Here is a 19,984-nt window from a genome sequence, read left to right as displayed (position 1 = left end):
GGCGCCAAAAAGTATTTAAAAACAGTAGTTTTGATGGTGTCATCTGGTCTGATGAAGTCTGCATGTAGCAGATGAAAGCGCTTACTGTTTTTAATTACGTGATCTTATACAATTATATGAGGATTAGAGCATATTGGTGCATTAAACTGGTTGTTTTTTACATCCTGTTTGAGTCCGGTTTCATTCACAGCCTTCTTCCAATAGCTTGGACGGAGTTCTGTCCCATTTTTCGCTTATTCAAATTTTATAATATTACAAGTAATGCTAGCATCATTAAATTATCGCTGCCCATGTTTTCATTAGATATAGAAAGCACTTTTGATAAATTATTATGATCTTTTTGTTTATGGCTCCTAAAAGTATCCTTTACCCAAATTCTTTAATACTATTCTTAGGAAATTATATGAAAATATTTATGCAACAGTACATACTGGACCAACGGCCCATTAAAAGGGGTGCAAATTAATGCAAAGGAGAGTAGAAAATGGGAGATGCAGGGAGCATAAGAACATATACAAAAGGAAAAGAGGGACAGTATGAATAGGGGTGTGGACGGAAGAAAGTGTATATATTTTTTCAAGGACAGAAGCCCTTTTTTGGCAAAGGAAAGATGGAGAAGGAATTAAGGGTAAATACAAGATATTTAACACAATGAGTTATTTTGTATTTGTGTCTTATCTTAAAATATGAAGATTTAATATAGATTAAAAAAACAGTCCACATTTGAAATCTTTCTCTTCTACTTAGTACGTTACCTACTAATCTGACATACAACTATGTAAGGTACTATTATTCACTCACTAGGATTCAGAAACTAGTGACAGGTCTTACTTACTGTGGAAATTTGTTTTGATGTATTGTTTTTTCCACAGGTGAAGTTTTATTAGGGCCCTTGACTATGGACACACTTGTACCTGATGCCCGAGACATGTCTGGTCTGACGAAGATGATGATGCAGAACCTTAACATGGCCAGGGGTCACATTGTCAGTGTTGGAATCAGCCATCGTGGCATCCACATTCCCATCCCATTCCAAGGACATAACTTCTGCACCTGTGGACTCACACCAGTACTGTAAAATGACACACACAGACTGAATGTCACAGACAGATCTGCTTGGGAAGTGATGTCTTCCCCTGGGGTACACCCACCTTGGTTGGTGTAAGCTCCACTAAGCAAGTGGAATACATGGATGACTGTTGTGCCAGTGGCCATGCATGCCATGGGTACCACATACCACCTGAACTGTTTTTTTAATGACCACAATCCAGCACATGTACACTGCAAAACACAGGGACAGGCTGGCACCACCAAAGTCATTGCTGAGCTGGTAGCTATTGCAGTAGGTCTGTGTAATGAGCTCTAAGAGTGCAACAGTCACATATGCAACATAGTGGATATGTGGTGCAGGAAGTCTGAGTGAAGCAGGTGTCCTTGTACAGTGAGACAATGTGGCAGATGCACTTCCATTAAATAGCCTACCTCTGTCTCTAGTGGGGAGGGCTGCCATGGAAGGGGGAGGCCACAGACAGGTGTGTAAGTACTGCCACTGCCACTCAATGCTGAAGAAAATACACTATGCCATGCACATCTATGTGGGCAGTGTGTTCATGCAGAATCATGGATAACTCCTCACATCCACACAGCGCTCAATGCTTCCAACATGGTGTGGCTTGCGCCTGTGACCTAATAGGAAATGATATGTATGTAGTCATGCACAGTCCGTGCACATACCTCTTGTAGGTGCTCTGGACCTGTCTACAAGATCTCACTACAGTGCTGCAACATCTGTTGAGGCTGTGTCACAGCACGCATGTGCCCACACACACACACACACACACACACACACACACACACACACACACACACACACACACAGGAGTGAGTACATACATACGCACATGCTTGCACACATACACACAGTCAAACATCCCCAAGGCCCATCTACACACACACACACACACACACACACACACACACACACACACACACACACACAGCAATGGAGGCAGTGAATAGCGGTTTTCCTACCCACACCCACAGGTCTGATACCCACAGCATAAAATTATGCTCCAACATACCACCACACACACAATGGTCCTCTGGTGACACTTGTCACTGTGCCACCCCATCTGTGCATGTGATGATAACTGTGAACTACTCTCTGTACTCTTTTACTTGGGTAACCTATGTCTGAGACACAGTGTGGACCATCTATGCACGGAACAGCACAGCCTGGGTGAAAGTTTGCATGCATTTCTTTTCTTTGTAATGCTTTATTCTTACCCATAGTTATGAACCAGATGCTACCTCTTAGCCAATGACACACCATATCCTACTTGCCTTCATATGGCACAGCCCTCCTCTGCGGGGGGCTCTCCTACAGGCTCCCCTGTGGAGGGCTCCTCTGCAGTCTCCCCATCTGAGGGCTTCTCCTACAGGATCCCCTAGAGATGGCTCCTCTACAGGCTCTTCATTGAGTACCTCCTCTACCTCTGCATATGTGACTTCCTCTTCCTGAATGTGTCTTGCCTACTTACCCTGCAGTAACTATTTGCATATAAAGATGTTATGAAACATTGCAAATACTGAGAAGAGCTATATTCACACACTGGAAGGTGGCCACCAGCAGGCCAAACACACATTCGATAATGACATGGGTCTCTGACAGGGCATAGTTGTAGCCTTTTTCTGCCATGGTCGGGGGATTTCTGATAGGTGTGTGTCATTAACCAGAATGCCAGGCATACTCAGCATGTCAATAAGACATCCCTGAGTAAAACCACTGATGACATAAATCACGTTTGCCAGATGTGTGAGTTGTGGGCACTGTCTATCTAGGTGGTCTGCAGACACAATAAACATCATACCCTTAAGGTTGATGTACCTTCTTCCATGTTCCTCAGGTGGGACACTTGTTGTAAGGTGGGCAATCTATGGCCACAGTAGCAAATGTAAATGGGCTCTGTCATAAAAAGTGTGCATAGTCATTGCTCTCTTCTTTGTGGTACATGAGAACCACATACGCAGTAGCACAGCATCGAAGAACTGGTGAAGTGCCCTTGAGTCACATGCCTGGGGCATACCCACCATGTCCCCATTTGGTCTCTGATAAGTCCATCTAGCTAGTATTTTCAAAGGCACACATACCTTGGTATCCACAGGGATAGATACTTCACAAATGATGGCAGCACATCTTGCTCAGCTCTACATGCGAGTGGTCCACAATTTCAGTATTGTGGGTTGCATGACATGCTAGGTACAGATGGATGATGCATTGTCTCCACGGGGAGGGTGCATGACACTGTGACTACTAGCTTTGAGTATAGATTAACTGGTGCAGTGGCTTCTTCATACATGTTTTCATGGCCCACTTCTTGTGATTCCAAGATTTTACTGTGGGCATTAATTCTGGAGTTAGCATCTGCCAGCACAATATATTTACATCTCTGAATTGATATTCCATTTTGTTTACTCTCATTTGCATTTTTGAGTGCTTTCATATTAATAATACTTCTCATTACCATGTCATTATACTGCCATTTGCATACGTGGAATTTCTTGGGTTTCCCCACTTGCATTCAGTGTGTCTGAGTCATACACCCCCCCCCCCAACCATAAATGTGGCTGATCTTTGTGCAAAATCATTTAATGTGTTGAGAAAAATGTTTCTGAATCCCAGGGTAAGAAATCTAATGTTGGTATAAATTGTAATTTCAAGGAATATTTAAATTAATTTTAATGTAACCTAGTCAACTTAATCTTTGAAAATTTTAAGAACTTGATTATATTCCAAAAAACAAAAATTCTGAAGTGAAACTATTGAACGATATCTAAACAGGTGAAATAAAAAACTGTTTCACAAGATCATAAAACAGGCATTATTAAAATGATTCTTCTTCCTAAATTACTTTATGAAATAATCATTTTTACCTACAAGTACATGTTAAGACTTTTGTGTGAATTGCCACATGGTTTCTCTACCTTTCCTGCACTGGGATGCAAAGGAGAGCAGGATGCACTGTAAACAGTAAAAGTTTTTCTAGTCTCATGTCTGTCTAGTGTCACACATTATGAGGCATATCACACATTTTCATTCCAAGCACAAAGTCTGTATTACAGGGTTAAGATTATTTTACACACTGGTCGATGGTATTTTAAAACATAACTTCATGATCATTAGTGGTATCTACCAGACACAAAGTCTATAAACACTGCTGCACAGGGCTTTGGGTCTCCATTTTCAGGTTTTATCATTTATCACACATTCTGCCTACTTGCCACACCTTGTATCACACATTTTATTGAAGAAAGGCTGAATGGTATACTTTAGTTATGTTTCCAAAGATTAACTGCTCACCATTGTTTTCTGAAAGGTCGATAAGGTTACACGAGTCTGTTAAGCAAAGCAAAGAAGACTGTTAGAAGATGTATGGATGTGTGTGTGTGTGTGTGTGTGTGTGTGTGTGTGTGTGTGTGTGTGTGTACGTGCTTGCCAATGTGTGTACATATTGATAGGTCCTGACAATATCCCAGGATACATCTTAAACGGCATGAATCAAGATTTAGCCAAGTCCTGAAAGACATTATTCGATCTCAGCCTTCATACAGGTTTTGTACCAAGCAAATGGAGAACAGTTGCAGTCACTCCCTTCATAAGGAAGGACCTTCCAGAGACCCAGGCAATTACAGACTAAGTCTTTCTATATCAGACTGGTCACACTTATCATAGAACTAATCAGTAAGGACATAGGGAACCTCCAAACACTGGATCCACCTCAGTTTGGATTCATCAAGGGCAGGTCATGCTTCATCAACCTTGTGGACTTTATTGAAGGTCACCAAAGCAATGGATGAAGGCAAAATAGTACACACCACATACTTCGACCTAGCTAAAGATTTTGACACAATCCCCCACTCAAGCATTGTAGAAAAGCTAAATTAACTAGGCATAAATCCATGTGTCACCCTCTGTATTGCCAACTGGTTCACAGCACAGACAGAACACAGGAAATCAAAATAAGGGAAGTTATCTCCACAATGAGACCATTCACCCAATGGAGTCTCCAAGTGTTCTGTGCTGGGAACCTCTCCTGTTTGGCATCTACTTTTCTGAAATAAAAGCCAAGACCAAAGAGCTCTGGCTGATTAAGTTTGCAGATGACTGCAAACTAGGAGCAGTCGATGAATGCCAGAATGATTTAGCCATCCTGCAAGAAGGTTTGTCCTAAATAAATAACTGGCGACAAAATCATGGATTGAAACTAAAAAAAGAATGTATTGCTGTATCCTATGGAAATTCATCTACCCCAGGGAACTACCACATTGACAATATGCCCATAACAGTTATTCAGGAATTGGAAATTTATGTGACCTAACTTTTTACCAACATATGTCCATTGCCGTAAGAAAGTCATTTTATATTGCACAGCTGATAAACAAAGGGATTGTATCTAGATCTAGGGATGTCACTGTGCCCCCTTTACTCATCCCTGACTACACCAGTCATTGAGTTTTATGTCCCCTTTGAATTGCATCTGTTCCAGACATATGCAACAAATAGAACACCCACGTAGCTTAAGTACTAAAAGGATACAAGGCCTAAACAATATGCCCTACATGGACCAACTCAAAGCCCTGTCAATATGCTCAGTACCGGCAGACTGCTAAGAGTTGACCTGTGTCTGACATACAAGGCATCCTCTGACCCATTACTGATGTATTAACAGCACATCAGCAAGTCAAATGACATCAGAAATACATGGTTTAGGGATCTAAACCTCTTCTGCAACATCAACAGAATAGCTCGGAGGGACAGGTATACCTCGCGCAGAGGATACTGCTGCTTTGGAACAGGCTGCCCATCCACATAAAACAAAGCTCACCCTTAACCATGTCCATGTTCAAGTGCAACTTGGATCTATGGGTAGGAAACGGAAAATTTACCCTAGGACTGCCTCCTTTACTACTAATGGACAGAGCCAGTCCCTAAATGCTTTGTTCCATGCATAGGTCCCCCAAATTATATGTGGCATGATCTCAGTTATTCTTATCAGGGGTAATATATAATTATCAGTCATGGGATGGGTAAGGCCAATCTACAACCAAATGGGATAGGTTATTTTGTAGCACAAAAAGGGAAAAAGGGAACTTGACTAGGCTTAAAATGGCCTGTAAGGGCAGCTAGTCTGGTACCTACCTACCTATGAACCTAGATGTTTGAGTGGGTGGAGCAACACAAGCACAAGTGAAAATAAAAAAAGTTTAAACAGTAAAACTAATACATACCCACTTGTTGACCATAAGATTCAAACCCGACAATCTTTTGCCTTAAATTCTCAATAGTTTCCGTTACTTCTTTGAAATGAAGCCTGTTTTGTTCCCGGTTGACTGTATGAGTCAGCTGCTTCATCTGTGTTTCTAACCAGGTTACTTTATCATTCTGACTAGAAAGAGTTTTCTGAAACAGTTAAGGAGGCATATGAATAAAATGCATACACAAATAAAATACAAATGAATTATAATGATAAAAACTGTAAGTATATACTATCTTAATCAGCAATGCATAACCAACTCATTTCTGAGGCCGTGTTCTAGTGCACAGCACTGACTCTGCTCCGTAAACCTCTCCATGTACTACCATTTCAGTTAGTCCTGCAGCTAACAATTTAAAACTTCAATCGCTATTATAGAAAGCATCTACAGAACAGATCAAGGACTCTAGCTGGGATGAGTAAACAATATTGTGTCTGCATGATTCCACTATGTACTGTAAATTAAATGGCTGTGAACTGTGCTTGGGAAAGCAATAACATCATGCAACTAGTGTTTAACTTGATGCAACAATACCCTTTAAAAATGGCAGTTACACGGCAGGACCTTAGACATGCTCAGACAGTTAAAAATAATATTTTTAACATCTTTATTGAATTATTTATCACTTGTGACACGGGCAAGCACACATTTATATAAAAGTAATCAAACCACATTAATAAATTCATATTTACAAATGTTATACATCCCATATCGTTATACAGCATATAATCAAAGTGGCATTACATAAATTATTCATTCCTTCTCTTAAACCTCATTCCTCCACCAAAACATTTCTGTTTGCACGATTTCCATTTTCTTTTTCTATGTAATTTGCTCTTACCCTTTTCTAAAGATCCCACTTCCTGTTATTTTATTTCTTTTATAATATTCACTACTACAAGTACAGTTGGTTAAGATTTTGATTTCCATTTTCTAGTAATTGCTTTGTTGGCAGCCACCAGAATTAAACATAACAAGGCCTTACTGTACCAAGGCAATTCAAATCCTGAATCCCAGCTAAAAAAATAATTTCCTTAGTTACAATCATTCGCTCGCCCAGTATTCCTGATGGAGTACTCTGTAGGGAATTGTTAAAGTCTGGCAACTCATTACACCTTGCCCCTAGATACCCCTTTCTTCCCCAGTATACTTCCATTTGCCATCTACCAGACTAAAAATTAGTTGGAGTCTGTTTGTGGTACAAAAGTATCTATGCAAACACTTCCAGGCAAAAATTCTAAATCTTTCAGATTTCTGTTGCATATTTGGGAGCCATATATACATCCTCCCATTGCTTCTTTGTGAATTGCATATCTATCTTCCTAATCTTTTATGGCCTCTTCTAATTGATTCCCATAGTTATCATGTAGTATTTTATATGCCCTACCAATTATCCCTTGTTTAACAGCAGCTTCTATTCTAGATTCAGTTAAAATCTCAACCAGTGCAGGTCTTTCATTTAGGATTCTCCTATCCCTTTCTCTTTGTCTATACTCTGAACTCAATCCCCGATACGGAAGGTAATCACTGGTCTGCAATCTAAATGTCTTCTTGGCCTTCTCCCATTCTATTACCTGTCCATCTCTAATTATTTGTTCCCAATACCTTGGTTTCTCTGCCATCTTCCTCCAGTAAATTCCAGCCCCCTCTTGCCTATTCTCTGTACCCCTTATTGCAATCATTCCTATTGGCAGAATCTCCTTGCTCCATTCCCATGCTGACTTAGTTCTTGGTATACGTTCTGTTACTTTATGAATAAAATATTCAGTATGACTGTTATTATCCTCAAGGATCTGCGCCCAAAACCCCATTCTTTCCCTATTTTTTTGAATTACTCCCCCCTACTTCATCATCACCCCTTTCCATTTTGAATTAAAGCTTTCTACTTGTGTTATGTACAATAGCCTTAATTGTGTAACTCGAAAATATCCCTTCAATTCAGGCAATCTTAAACCACCTTGTTCTATTGGACGGTTAAACTTATCCCACTTGACACTTGTCCTCATCCTCTTCCAAATAAAATCCTTCAACTCTTTATTAATTACTATCCATAACTTCTCCTCTGGTGAAAACAATGTTCTTGGTAGTCTGCTTGTAGATTTATATTCTTCTCTAAGGACCATTCACAAATCTTTAAGGTTAGAATGTGGAGCTGCAAAGACTGTGCCCCTCCTCCCTGCTTGCTAATATACTACATCCTAGTCAACCTGCAAGAAACTGAGAAAGGCTTTCAAAGCCACACTGCCCACTTCTTGACACTGTTATGCTGTGACAGTAGTGGAAGATCTGATGTGCCACGAACTGAAATGACTGAAAGTGGGTCCCCAATCATAATATGAAAGATTCGTGATTCGGTGGTAATTTATGACTCGGGGATGGGAAGTGGTTCTGTTTCATCCAAATATGTTGAGAGGGTAGTTCTACCGTACTGAATCAGGTAAAATGACTTGAGAAGGAAATGGCAATCAAAATCTTGCAGATACTGCTCCAACATAGGTCAAAGGATCCACTCAGACCTTCACATATAAAATCTGAAAATAACATTTGATCTAACTGTAGCATTGGATACACCAGAAGTCTGTCCTTGGCAACTCATATTTTGGGTTCTATTTCCACACCAATAAGAATCTGACACTTCTTTAGGAAATCCCTGTGCTTGAGGACCTGCAGGTATCTGCCTAATGTACACCACGATTTAACGTGTTAGCTTCATAAGCACATTTCTCCCCAAAACTACCAGTTCACTCTCATAACCACTAGCAAGCTCCACTCACAAATCACAGAATCACATAGAATTTTGGCACCTCATTATTAAAATAAGTATTATAAAAAATATATACTTGCCCAGCTTACAGGCAATTGCAACAGCAGCAAATGACAAAATGAGTACTTATAAAGAGGGGGCTAATGAAAGAGTTATTCCTTACTGATCGAGGAGGGAGCACTAGTAGTTCAATTGAAACACTAAGAATCCGTCTGTCACATCAGCTCTGTGATCCCTCCTTGATGGGTCCTAGGCTGGGATGAATCTCAAGCAGTATCACTACAGTAAACAGAACAGCACTGCCCAAACAAAGACCTGAGACGGCTCAGAACTGGAGGATGGACTTCTAAAAAGTGGCCTAAGTCCCTGAGTCTCACTGAAAATAATTCCTGATTAGGCTGTGCACTCAGGACAAGCTGGATGCAGAGCAAATATCTGAGACTTGTTTCTAAATCAAAAAGCTAAAGCAGCCATTTCTTAGTTGAGTGAGCTTCGGTTGCAGCATTAGTTAATGGCAAATAATACTGTAGTTGGCAAGTCACTTAGAAAACTTGGAAAGTGTCTACTTGGCAGTCATAAACCCTTCCCTAAAATAATAAAAATAAAAACATCTGGTTTATTTTCTTAAGCTGGATCCATGCTGCTGAAAGGGGTCCAAGGACAGCTCACCTACTCTTATCAAAAATAAATAAATAAATGAATGAACAAACAAACAAAATAAAAACACAACACAAGAAACTCATACACCTAGTTCAGGTAGCACGGGAGCTGTTTGTTCATGTCCAGCATGTGAACAACTCTATTTCTTGATTCTACTACATAAAAACATTATAAACTGATGGGCAGTTTCAGGGAAATATCTGAAGCCATCTTTGTGAAAGATTACATACACTTCCCTAGACATCCTGAAGCTTTGAGATGAGCTGCAAAGAGGTGATGATCATGATCAAAATAGTTTTTGAAGAGCTCAATTTCAGTACTGCAAAGACAGCAAACTCAGACAGTGCATGTACAAGCCAGCCCACTGCAAATTTCAGGTCCAGAGACAGAAGTTTTTTTTAAATGGAGAACAGAGATCCAGCACTCCTTTAAAGTAATGTTGAACAGCCAGTGTGCCACAGTTTGGTCCCCTACAATTTCTTTCCATAAACCACATTCCATGCAAGTACGGCAAGGTGCAAAAGCCAAGAAAGCCAAAACTCAAATGCAGTAACAGCCAGCACTCAAAGTCAGCAGACAATATTCCTTCCTTATTGTGAAAAAACAGGCTAGTTTCAATACAGCATTTAAATTGATTTATTTGTGTTGCATTGAATACTATCTAGCTGGAAGTTGTGGCTCTGATTTTTCAGTTAGTTCCCCACCCACCGTCCCTGCTTTTGTTAATCTTGGTGGCTTTGAAACTGCCCGACCCTCTTGTAAATTTGCATTTGGATACTCCTTCTGGGCCCATCTCATTTGCTCACTCAAAAAAAAAAAATTGCACTTTTTTTCATCTGCTTTTACTGTATTTGTGTTTCTTCCTACTTTATTTTGCTTTTGCGTCATCTTAAAAGTACTCAATTGTATTTATTACTGCTTGGTGTAACCATCATTCTAAGCCTTTTGGTTTAAGCACTTGGGCTTCAGACCAGTTGTTTTACATTAAGAAGATTTGTGGTCTGCACTGTTGTAGGCAGGACAGGTAGCTTACATCCTTCTAAGTTGGGAACTGCTGATTGAAGATTCGGTGTCTGTTATTCTAAAAGTGTATTAGTTCTGGTTTAAGCACTTGGGCTTCAGGCCAGTTATTTTACATTAAGAAAGTTTGTGGTCTGCACTCTTGTGGGAGGAGAGGCTGGACTCTGCCCTTCTGAGCTGGGAATTTCTGGTTAAAGACTTACAGTGCCTGCATATATGAACTGTTTCTTACTGAAATTGGTGTGCCTTGTTTGCTGTAGCATAGACTAGTTCCAGGCTTGCTGAATCTAGCTTTGTTTGTATAACTTGAGCACTAATCCAGGCCTTCTTTTTTGGCGAAGGTTCCCCTGCACCCCGGTGGCAGGAGTGTGCAGTTAGAACTTGTCTGACTGACGACTACAGGAACAGGGCTCAGTTTTGAGATTTTTTTTACTGGTTAATTGGGTAATTTGTTTAAAAGCCTTTTCTGATTGCTTGTAGTCATCTAAAGCTGTTTTAAGTGTATTTTTTATTGTTTGTAGTTGTTTAAATCTGCTTTAAGTGTATTATTTACTGTTTTTGCCTTATCTTTTCAAAAAAAAAAAAAAAAAAAAAAAAAAATTTTTTCCCTTGTCTCCCACCTTTCTAAGCTAGTATAGTTCAGTTTTCAGGCTAGTGCTGAATTAAGACTGTGTTACAGTTTTCTGAGTTGCCCATACCTTATTGGATAGAGGGAGGTTTCTCTGTTCACCTGTGAGAGAGGGAGCTTTGAGCAGCCATCTGTACCTGGAGGAGTGGTTCCAGCCCAGACGTTAGTAGTTTATAGGCCATTTTGGGATCATTTCTATCACTTTCATTTCCCTGATGTAAAAACCGCATTTGCACGGTTTTGCACTTCCAGGCAGCGCCGGTTAGCTAGGGCTAAATTTATCCCGGCTCCACCAAGACTCCTCTTCAGTTTTTCCCTTGAAAGTAGTCTACCTCTCAACCTAAGCACTTAAAAAGCACCCTACAGTCCAGCACTTGCTCAGACCTAATAGCAAGCACTAATATACCCCGACACTTGATTGCCCAGCAGGGCAAGGCTCATTATTCACCCCTCACCAATCAAGCGATTAAGCAGCTCACCCTACTATTCAGGCATGACCAAAGGACAATTTCAGGTATACTCTCCAGTCCAGCTGGTGAACCTGGGTATCCTGAGGCAATGTTACAACTGCCTCATGTACACAGACAACCCTCTCCTCCTACCACAAAACATTAACAAATGCAAGAGATGCAATTATATAGCTAAATTGGAGGCTAAGCTCTCTCCACCCAAGACTGGAACAGGCTGTCATGAGGAGAAGGTTAACACTTGCACCACACCTTCAGCCTCACATAGCCATACTAAACTAGCACTGGCAAAAAATACACAAAATCATACTCGGGCGCTCTAAATAAAAACCTGCAAAAGCATCACAGACCTCCAAAGCAGACACACAAAAAACCTGTACCTCCCGTCACAAACGAGACAACACATAAAACACAAAATCAGTGTGCCGCACAATCACGGCCCTTAAGGTGAAATAACATACCTTAAGGCGAAATAACATACCTAACACACTAGTAATAGGCGACTCTATAGTCAGGCACACTGACGTCCCACTCACTAGGCTGGACAAGGAGAAGGTTACTGTTAGCTGCCTGTCGGGAACAAGAATCTGCCACATAACACAAGCACTCAGGTCACTCCAGAACAAGTACAAATATGACTCTGCCATTGTTCATGTTGGTGTAAATGACCCGAGACGTATCTCCCTGGACTACATGAAAAGAGACATGGAAGAGCTCTCTGATCATGCAGCCCACGCGGATATGACCCTGACCCTGAGTAGCATCCTGCCCTCACCAAGAATGATACCGCAGTATAAAGAAAAAATTATCAATTTCAATTGGTTAAGCTTCTGGTGTCATTCAAAGGGGATCCAGTGTCTGTCAGCCTGGGACGACATGCTCGACAGGCCTTGTTGCTTCGCAAGAGACGGCTTGCACCTGTCACCCCTAGGCTTTTGAAAACTGGCCAAGGCTCTTGCTGCCCCCATAGTGCCTTTTTTAGGCAAGCCTCAAAAGTCAAACCCACCTCCATAAACAGCACAAATGGGTTATGCTACTCAATGCTAGGAGTTTAAATCTCAAAATGCATGCACTCAAAGCGCTTCTCAGTATGGAGAACGTTGACATCTGTGCAGTAACTGAAACCTGGTTCAAGACTCCAGAGAGCACCCCAGCACTACCGGGCTACAACTCATACCACACATTTCGGCCACAGACCATGGACCGAAAACACAAAAGGAGGGGGTATATCCATATTCATCAAGGATACCTACACCTCCAGGTTAGTGGCGCAGCATGATACTTCCAAGATCATCCATGTGCAAACTAACATCAGGCAAACCTGCAATGCAAATTGTGGCCTGCTACAGATCACCCTCCATGAACCAGGACCACCACTCCACCTTTCTGGAGACCCTGGAAAACATGAAGGTCCTACCGAACACCCTGATATTGGGCGATTTCAATTACCCTACCGTTAACTGGGAAAACTGCTCAAGTACAAACTCCCAGGTCTAGAGCTTCCTGGAATTTATCAACTCAAATGCCCTGGATCAGCTGGTAAACTCCCCTACCAGAGGTGAAAACATATTGGACCTGGTCATCACCAACATGGGCAACAGGTGTTCCACACCAGAGGTCAACCCATCACTGATTAGATCAGACCATAAACTAATCACTCTGGATGTCCACACCACACCACCACCTCCAACCACGGAAACCAAAGTGAAAAACTTTTCTATAGCAGACTTCACCTTACTTAACACAGAGGTGGTAAATTTCACAGCCCCCACGCTGAAGGATAACAGTGTCCAAGATGCAGGAACCTTTACAAATGCATTCTATGAGCACCTACAAGGATGCATGGATCGTGCCATCTCTAGCAAAACCAAGACTCACTACCCTAAGAGAAGAAAACCAGTCTGTTGGACCCCTGCCATAAACAGGCTATACAATAGAAGGGGGGAAACTAGTTCAGAAAAAAAAGCAAATCCCAAGAAGGAAATACATCCCTGATCAGTATCAGTAAAAAACTAAGGTCCCTCATAAAATCCTCCAAGGCTAACTTTGAAAGAAAAATAGCCAAGGATTCGAAAGATAACCACAAAGCCATCTTTAGCTATGTCAAGAAGTGGCAACTCGCAGATATGCTCTGCGCTAGTGCAAAATAGCACAAAATATACTGAACCCACTGATATTGCCAACATCCTGGCAGATAAATTCAGTGCAAACTTCACCCCCCTCTCACCCCCAAAAGGGCCCACAACAATACCGGAAAGTGTAGTGTCCCAGAAATTACAGAAGCACAGGTGAAAACAGCCCTTTCAAAAGCCAAAAGCACAGCGTCAATGGGGTCAGATGGTGTCCCAGGCTGCGTCTTGCACGAGCTACAGAACAAACTAACCCCCCGCCTAAACACACTGTTTAACCTCAGCCTCTCCACAGGCTACGTACCCATAGAATGGCACACAGCAACGGTTATAACGCTCCACAAAGGAGGGGCCACAACTGACTCTGGTAACTATCGCCCCATAAGCCTGACTAGCCTGGTCTGCAAGGCTATGGAGCGCATCATCATGGAACTCATTAACAAAGACATTGGGAACCTCCAAACACTTAGCAAAGCCCAACTGGGTCGGGTCAAGGGCAGATCATGCCTACTAAACCTGGTTGACTTCTTCGAGACAGTCACCAAGGCCATAGATGAGGGGAAGGTAGTTCACACAGCCTAACTTGACCTTGCTAAGGCTTTCGACACCATTCCCCACTCGTGAATTATAGAAAAACTCACCAGCCTGAACATAAACCCAAACATCACGAGATGGGTTGCCAACTGGCTTACAGAAAGAACTCATACGGTAAGAATAGCGGGCTCCAGGTCCAACTCAAAACCAGTCACAAGTGGTGTCCCACAAGGCTCAGTCCTGGGACCCCTACTGTTCGGCATACACTTCTCAGAAGTACAGGCAAACACAGGAGGACTATGGCTAACCAAGTTTGCCAATGACTGCAAACTGGGAGCCATAATTCACTCTCCGGCTGACACGGACGTCCTCCCAAAGGGCCTTACTGAGACAGGACACCTGGTGTCAAAGTCATGGTTTCAAGCTAAATGCCAAAAAATGCATAGTCATCCCATTTGGGAAAAACAAAACACCCATGAATTACCACATAGGTGGCAGCCCCCTTACTACAGAAGAGGTAATAAGAGATCTGGGGACCCAGGTAGATAGTAGTCTCTCCTTTGACAATCATATTGCCAAAGTAGTTAGGAAATCCTTCTATGTAGCCCATCTAATTACTAAAGGGTTTAATTCTAGAAATAAAGAGGGTATAGTTCTCCTCTACTCGTCACTCATCAGACCCATCATAGAGTACAATGCCCTGTTTGGGATGTACCTCACAAGACACCTCCAACAGCTGGAAAGACCACAAAAGTATCTCACCAAGAGGATTACTGGCCTCAAACCTATGTCCTATGCAGCCAGACTGGAAAAACCCCAGCTGTACTCAGTGGCATATCGCTTATTTAGAGGTGATCTCTGCCTGACTTACAAAGCCATGTCCAACTCAAAAGTGATGGACATGCTCCACCTAAAGAAATCCAAGTCACTGCGAGCCACACGCTCTAGTGAGCTAAACCTCGCCACACCAATAAATAGAACATGCTGGAGGGATAGATTCCTGTCACAGAGACTCCCCATGCTTTGGAACAAAATTCCTAACTACATTAGGCAAAGCCCCTCACTAACACTCTTCTAGAGAAACCTTGACGAGTGGATGTTTAACAGAAAATACACCCCTGAGATCACTTCATTGGCTCTTCTTGACAGAGGCTCAGTTAATTAATCAATGGGGTGGTGAAAGCTGATACACTCTGGCTAGGCTTATAAATGCCCTCGGGCAGATAGCCTAGTACCTACCTATGAACCTATGAGAACCTCTTCCAATTAAGTCTGTCAAGAAAAAGGCCTACTAGCAGCTCTGATCACCTCCAACACTCCTGATGGCAAATTCAGTGCTATAATGATGTTTGCATTAAAAGCCATGCCTTGAGGCAGAGCCTATCATCACTTAGCCAAGGGGGGGGGGGGTCTGTTCCTAGGACACAGACAGTATTTTGTACTGCTAGGGCTTTTATGGCCTGACACTTTAGCCTTCTTGGCCAGTAAGAGGCAATGAGGATAAGGTTTAGTCTTTCTTCTCTGAACTTTGTTATGATGTGCAGAATCAGCAAGAATACTGGGGAAAAATAAAGTAAGTTATGGTGCCAAGAAAAGATGAACACATCCACCCATATCTCCCCCTTGGTCTGCTGCACAAAGCAGAAAAGAGGGAGAACTGTGTTTTCCTGAGTAGTCACTCATACTGATCTCCAGAGTGCCCTACTTTTTGAAAATATGGAACAAACATGGTCTCTGTTCTAAAGCTACAGCAGAGGACTGGAGTCCCAGCATACAGCATCTGCCTGCTGCTTTATAATTCAGTAGGATGTGAACTGCTGATAGTGGTGACCCAGATTCTATGGCTCAGTGCCATAGGAGAATCTCTTCTCCGATTCCATCACATCCAGTGACACTATCTCAGCACGGTTTAGATATCACTCAAAAGACTGCCTGACTAATCAAAGAAATGTCCAGGAAGCAGGTCTCCCTTCTTTCAAGGCCTAAAGCGCTGCTCTGAGCTCCAAATGGTTTATGTGGATCTCTAAGGAGGAGCATAATTGTTGTACAGTGTGTAAGAAAAAGTGCGCACCTCAGCCCAGTAGTGAAGCCTTTATTTACTGTCAGCATCTGCAGTGTGTTCTACTGCAGGAAAAGAAGACCTACCAATCGATCTGTGGCATCTGTCTACCACTTCTGGGCCTACAAGCAGGGGTTCAGCAATAACATGTCTGTGAGCAGGAGATGGATCTTAAGCCACTAACATCTCATTGTTTACTACAACACTCTCACTCATATGTGGGCAAATGTCAACATTGATGGTCTCTCTCAAGCCCAACAGAAGGTGCACTAGATCTACTCCCAGAAACATAAAACTTTGACTTTCTGAACCCAATCCAACAGGAGGAATAACTAAATAATGGAGGCTGTCCATCTCCACCATTATGTAGGATTTCCTCTGTGAAGGAATTAAGGAAAACTTCTTCCAATCTAACATGGCATCTAGGAACCGCACCCTTGAAATATGGCTGCCTCCAGGAAGTTTATATTGATCTACCAGAGGCCAGCCACTCAGGTAAAAGATTACCTTGAGAACATTCTGCAAAGCTTTAGGTACACCGGCCAAACATCTTGACACTGATCCTGGGCACTGTGGAAAACCCAAAGAACAGCATTTTGTACTGGAAGTGTTGTCCACCTACAGTGAACAAGAGTAACCTCCTGTGTGTATTGTGAGAATCATGTGCCAAAAAGCATCCATCCCATCCAGTGACACCATCTTGGCACTGTGGGAGCAAGGATATTATTCTCTACTGGATGACCATCTGGGCTGTACATACCCGGAAGAAGTCACTGTGATCAAGACAAAAGCCATCACTCTTCTTAGAGCAAGGAGCTTCTATGACATTTACTGATCCAACAAGGCTCCTTCTGTGTAAAGATCAGAGAATTCTAGTACATGTCCACAGGCAACCATATCCAGATCCTTTTAGAGGATTCAATAGTTCAAGATAAACTCAGAGGAATGCCTGAACAGGCAACTCCAGACTAAATTAAGGACTGCTCTAGGCCAACTGATGGAGATGACATCTTTGCCGATTTTTCCAAGCCTTGGGGGGGGGGGGGGGGGCAAGACTGCCTGATGCTTAAAGGCTTTTCTCAGACACAGATAAGGATAGTACCTCTTCTGACACTGGAATAAACTAGCAGAAAAAGGGGCTCACAATGGTCCTCATAGAGGCAAAGTCCTGCTTCCTCTTGAGTAGGTCACCAGCCAGGTCTAGGGTGAGCTGATTTAATAAAATATTCCTTAGAAAGCTTACATCAGGATCTCATTTCTCAGCTTTGATTTAAGGAAGGACAGTCTTACCCATCTCATTCTGTGCAGTCACATACCTGAGCCTGTGGCTTTGACAAAGACATCTGAAGAGTCAAAGCTGCAGTGAGATATTTGGTACTAACTAAACAGGTCAAGGACAAGAGCTCTTAAAGGTGTTCCTTGATCACAGATTCAAGAAGATCCATCAGCTTTTTTCAGCACCTGCTGAATCCCCCACAACTGAAAAGGAGACAACAGAGATGAATAGATAACTGCCCTAAGTCTCGATGTGACAGTGGAGTAGATCCTCTAGTATGCCTATGCAAGTCTCCAGGTCACTAAATGATCTGGTCTCTGAGACCTATGCTGGACTAAAGAGATTACACAGAAGTAAGCACTAAGATAAGTGGTTGCATGATCAGCCACTCATTTGTTGGCCCGTAAAGGGCATCAACCTTTTTCATGCCTACTTGATGCCAAGATATCTTCCCTAATGACAGGTACCAAAATAAGGATAAGATAGGGCTCTTCAGGCTTATTCTCCAGAAACTATGCAAAGCATTTCTTGTGGTAGGGAATATAGCTATGGGGACAATCCAGTTCTTGTCATAAACTGGAGATCAGTCCCAAAAGATTATCAGAACTGTAAAGGGGTGTTCTCATTATTCATTATCCCTGTCCATCCATATCAGCAACTGAAGTTTTGCAACTCCCTGACTGAAGAATTAGGAGATGTGAGAAAAAGTACAGTTGTGTACACTTACCATAAATGCAGATGTTCGAGTGTATTCACTGTTGCAGTCATCACATCTGGGTTATCCCTGCCAGGGTAGCCCTTGGCCAGCCCGAATACCAGGGGCCTATGCTGTCGCTTCAGGACTGACATCAGATTGTCAGTAGGATAAAATAAGGCATCCGATGTCATTACATCATTTTTCTTGCCCTAACCTGTCAGGAGTCCCCAAGTAGAGCCAGGTTCTGGTGGAAGAACCCCACCAGTAGAAAGTAAAAGCCAATATGTCCCCTGTAAGGAAAGAGAAGAAAGGGGAATGTAGGGAGGGAAAACAGGACTGCAACAGTGAATACACTCGAACATCTACATTTATGGTAAGTGTACACAAGATTTCTGCTTAATTGGTCTGCCAGAGTGTTGAGAGAACCTGGTAGGAACTGTGCTAACAGGTGCAGTTGCATGGCAGAGGCTGTGTGCCAAAGGGTCATGGCCAGCCTGCATAGAGAGTAGGAGTGAGTCCCTCCCTGCTTATTGATACACCACATCACAGTGGTGCTGTCTGTTGTGATCAGGAGAGAAGGGGCTTGAAAGCTATCAAGGCGTGCTGGACAGCCATCATCTCTTTTTGGTTGATGTGCAGTGGGATTTATTGCGGGCTCCATTGGCCCTGTATGCACCTGCCATCCAGGTGTGAACCCCAAGTACAGTCTGACGCATTTGTGGTGAGGGTCTGGGTAGCGGGGGGGGGGCGTGTGTGAGAAAGATAGTCCTTTGTTGTAGGAGCATGCTGTTGCCCACCATAGAAAATCATTTCTGAAGCAAGGGATTATAGGTATAAGAGTCTCCAGGTCTTCAGTGTGTGGACGCCAAAGGCTTTTTAGGTACCACTGAAGTTTCCTCATATGCAGTCTGGCATATGGAAGGAGTAGTATGCAAGATGGCATGAACCCCAGGGCTTGCAGGACCTTCCTTGCAGATAACGGGTCTGGTGGCTAGTTGGAGAAGTAGGTTGTCAGGAAAATTTGTTTTTCTGGTGTAAGGAATGCCATCTGGGATGCTGTGTCCAGGCTTGCTCTCAGGAAGATAATCTTTTGGGTGGGCACCTGTTTGGATTTCTTTTCGTTGATTGTGTAACCTAGGGAGGTTAGTATGGTCTTTGCAAAGGCCAGGTGCTTGAGCAGCTTTTCCTGGCTGTCTGCCTGAATAAGGCAGTCATCTAAGTATGGGTAAATCTGGATATTCCTTTGTCTGCAAAAGGCAATGGCCGGAGCCAGACATTTTGTGAAAACTCTGAGAGCAGTAGATAAGCCAAAGGAAAGCGCAGAGAAGTGAAAGTGTTGAGATCCTGCCCTGAAACGGAGATATTTCCTGCATGATTCCCTGACAAGAATGTGGAAGTAGACCTCTTTTAGATCTAGGATGGCTAGCCAAGTGTC

The 19,984-nt window shown here is 42.5% G+C and overlaps 1 protein-coding gene across 2 annotated transcripts in view; it reads right to left on the bottom strand.

Moving 5' to 3' along the window:
- TRAF5 (TNF receptor associated factor 5) overlaps positions 1-19,984 on the bottom strand; it is an 845,712-nt gene that overhangs the window by 41,695 nt on the left and 784,033 nt on the right. For both annotated transcript variants that reach the window (XM_044089770.1, XM_044089851.1), the window contains one exon: positions 6,289-6,460. In XM_044089770.1, the coding sequence (XP_043945705.1) occupies positions 6,289-6,460 (172 nt within the window). The remainder of the gene's footprint in view (positions 1-6,288; positions 6,461-19,984) is intronic.

Source organism: Protopterus annectens, chromosome 1.part0 (genome assembly GCF_019279795.1).
Source record: "Protopterus annectens isolate FY-2018-M chromosome 1.part0, PAN1.0, whole genome shotgun sequence".
In the NCBI taxonomy this organism is placed as follows: domain Eukaryota; kingdom Metazoa; phylum Chordata; order Ceratodontiformes; family Protopteridae; genus Protopterus; species Protopterus annectens.
This window is presented reverse-complemented; position numbering and strand designations above follow the sequence as displayed.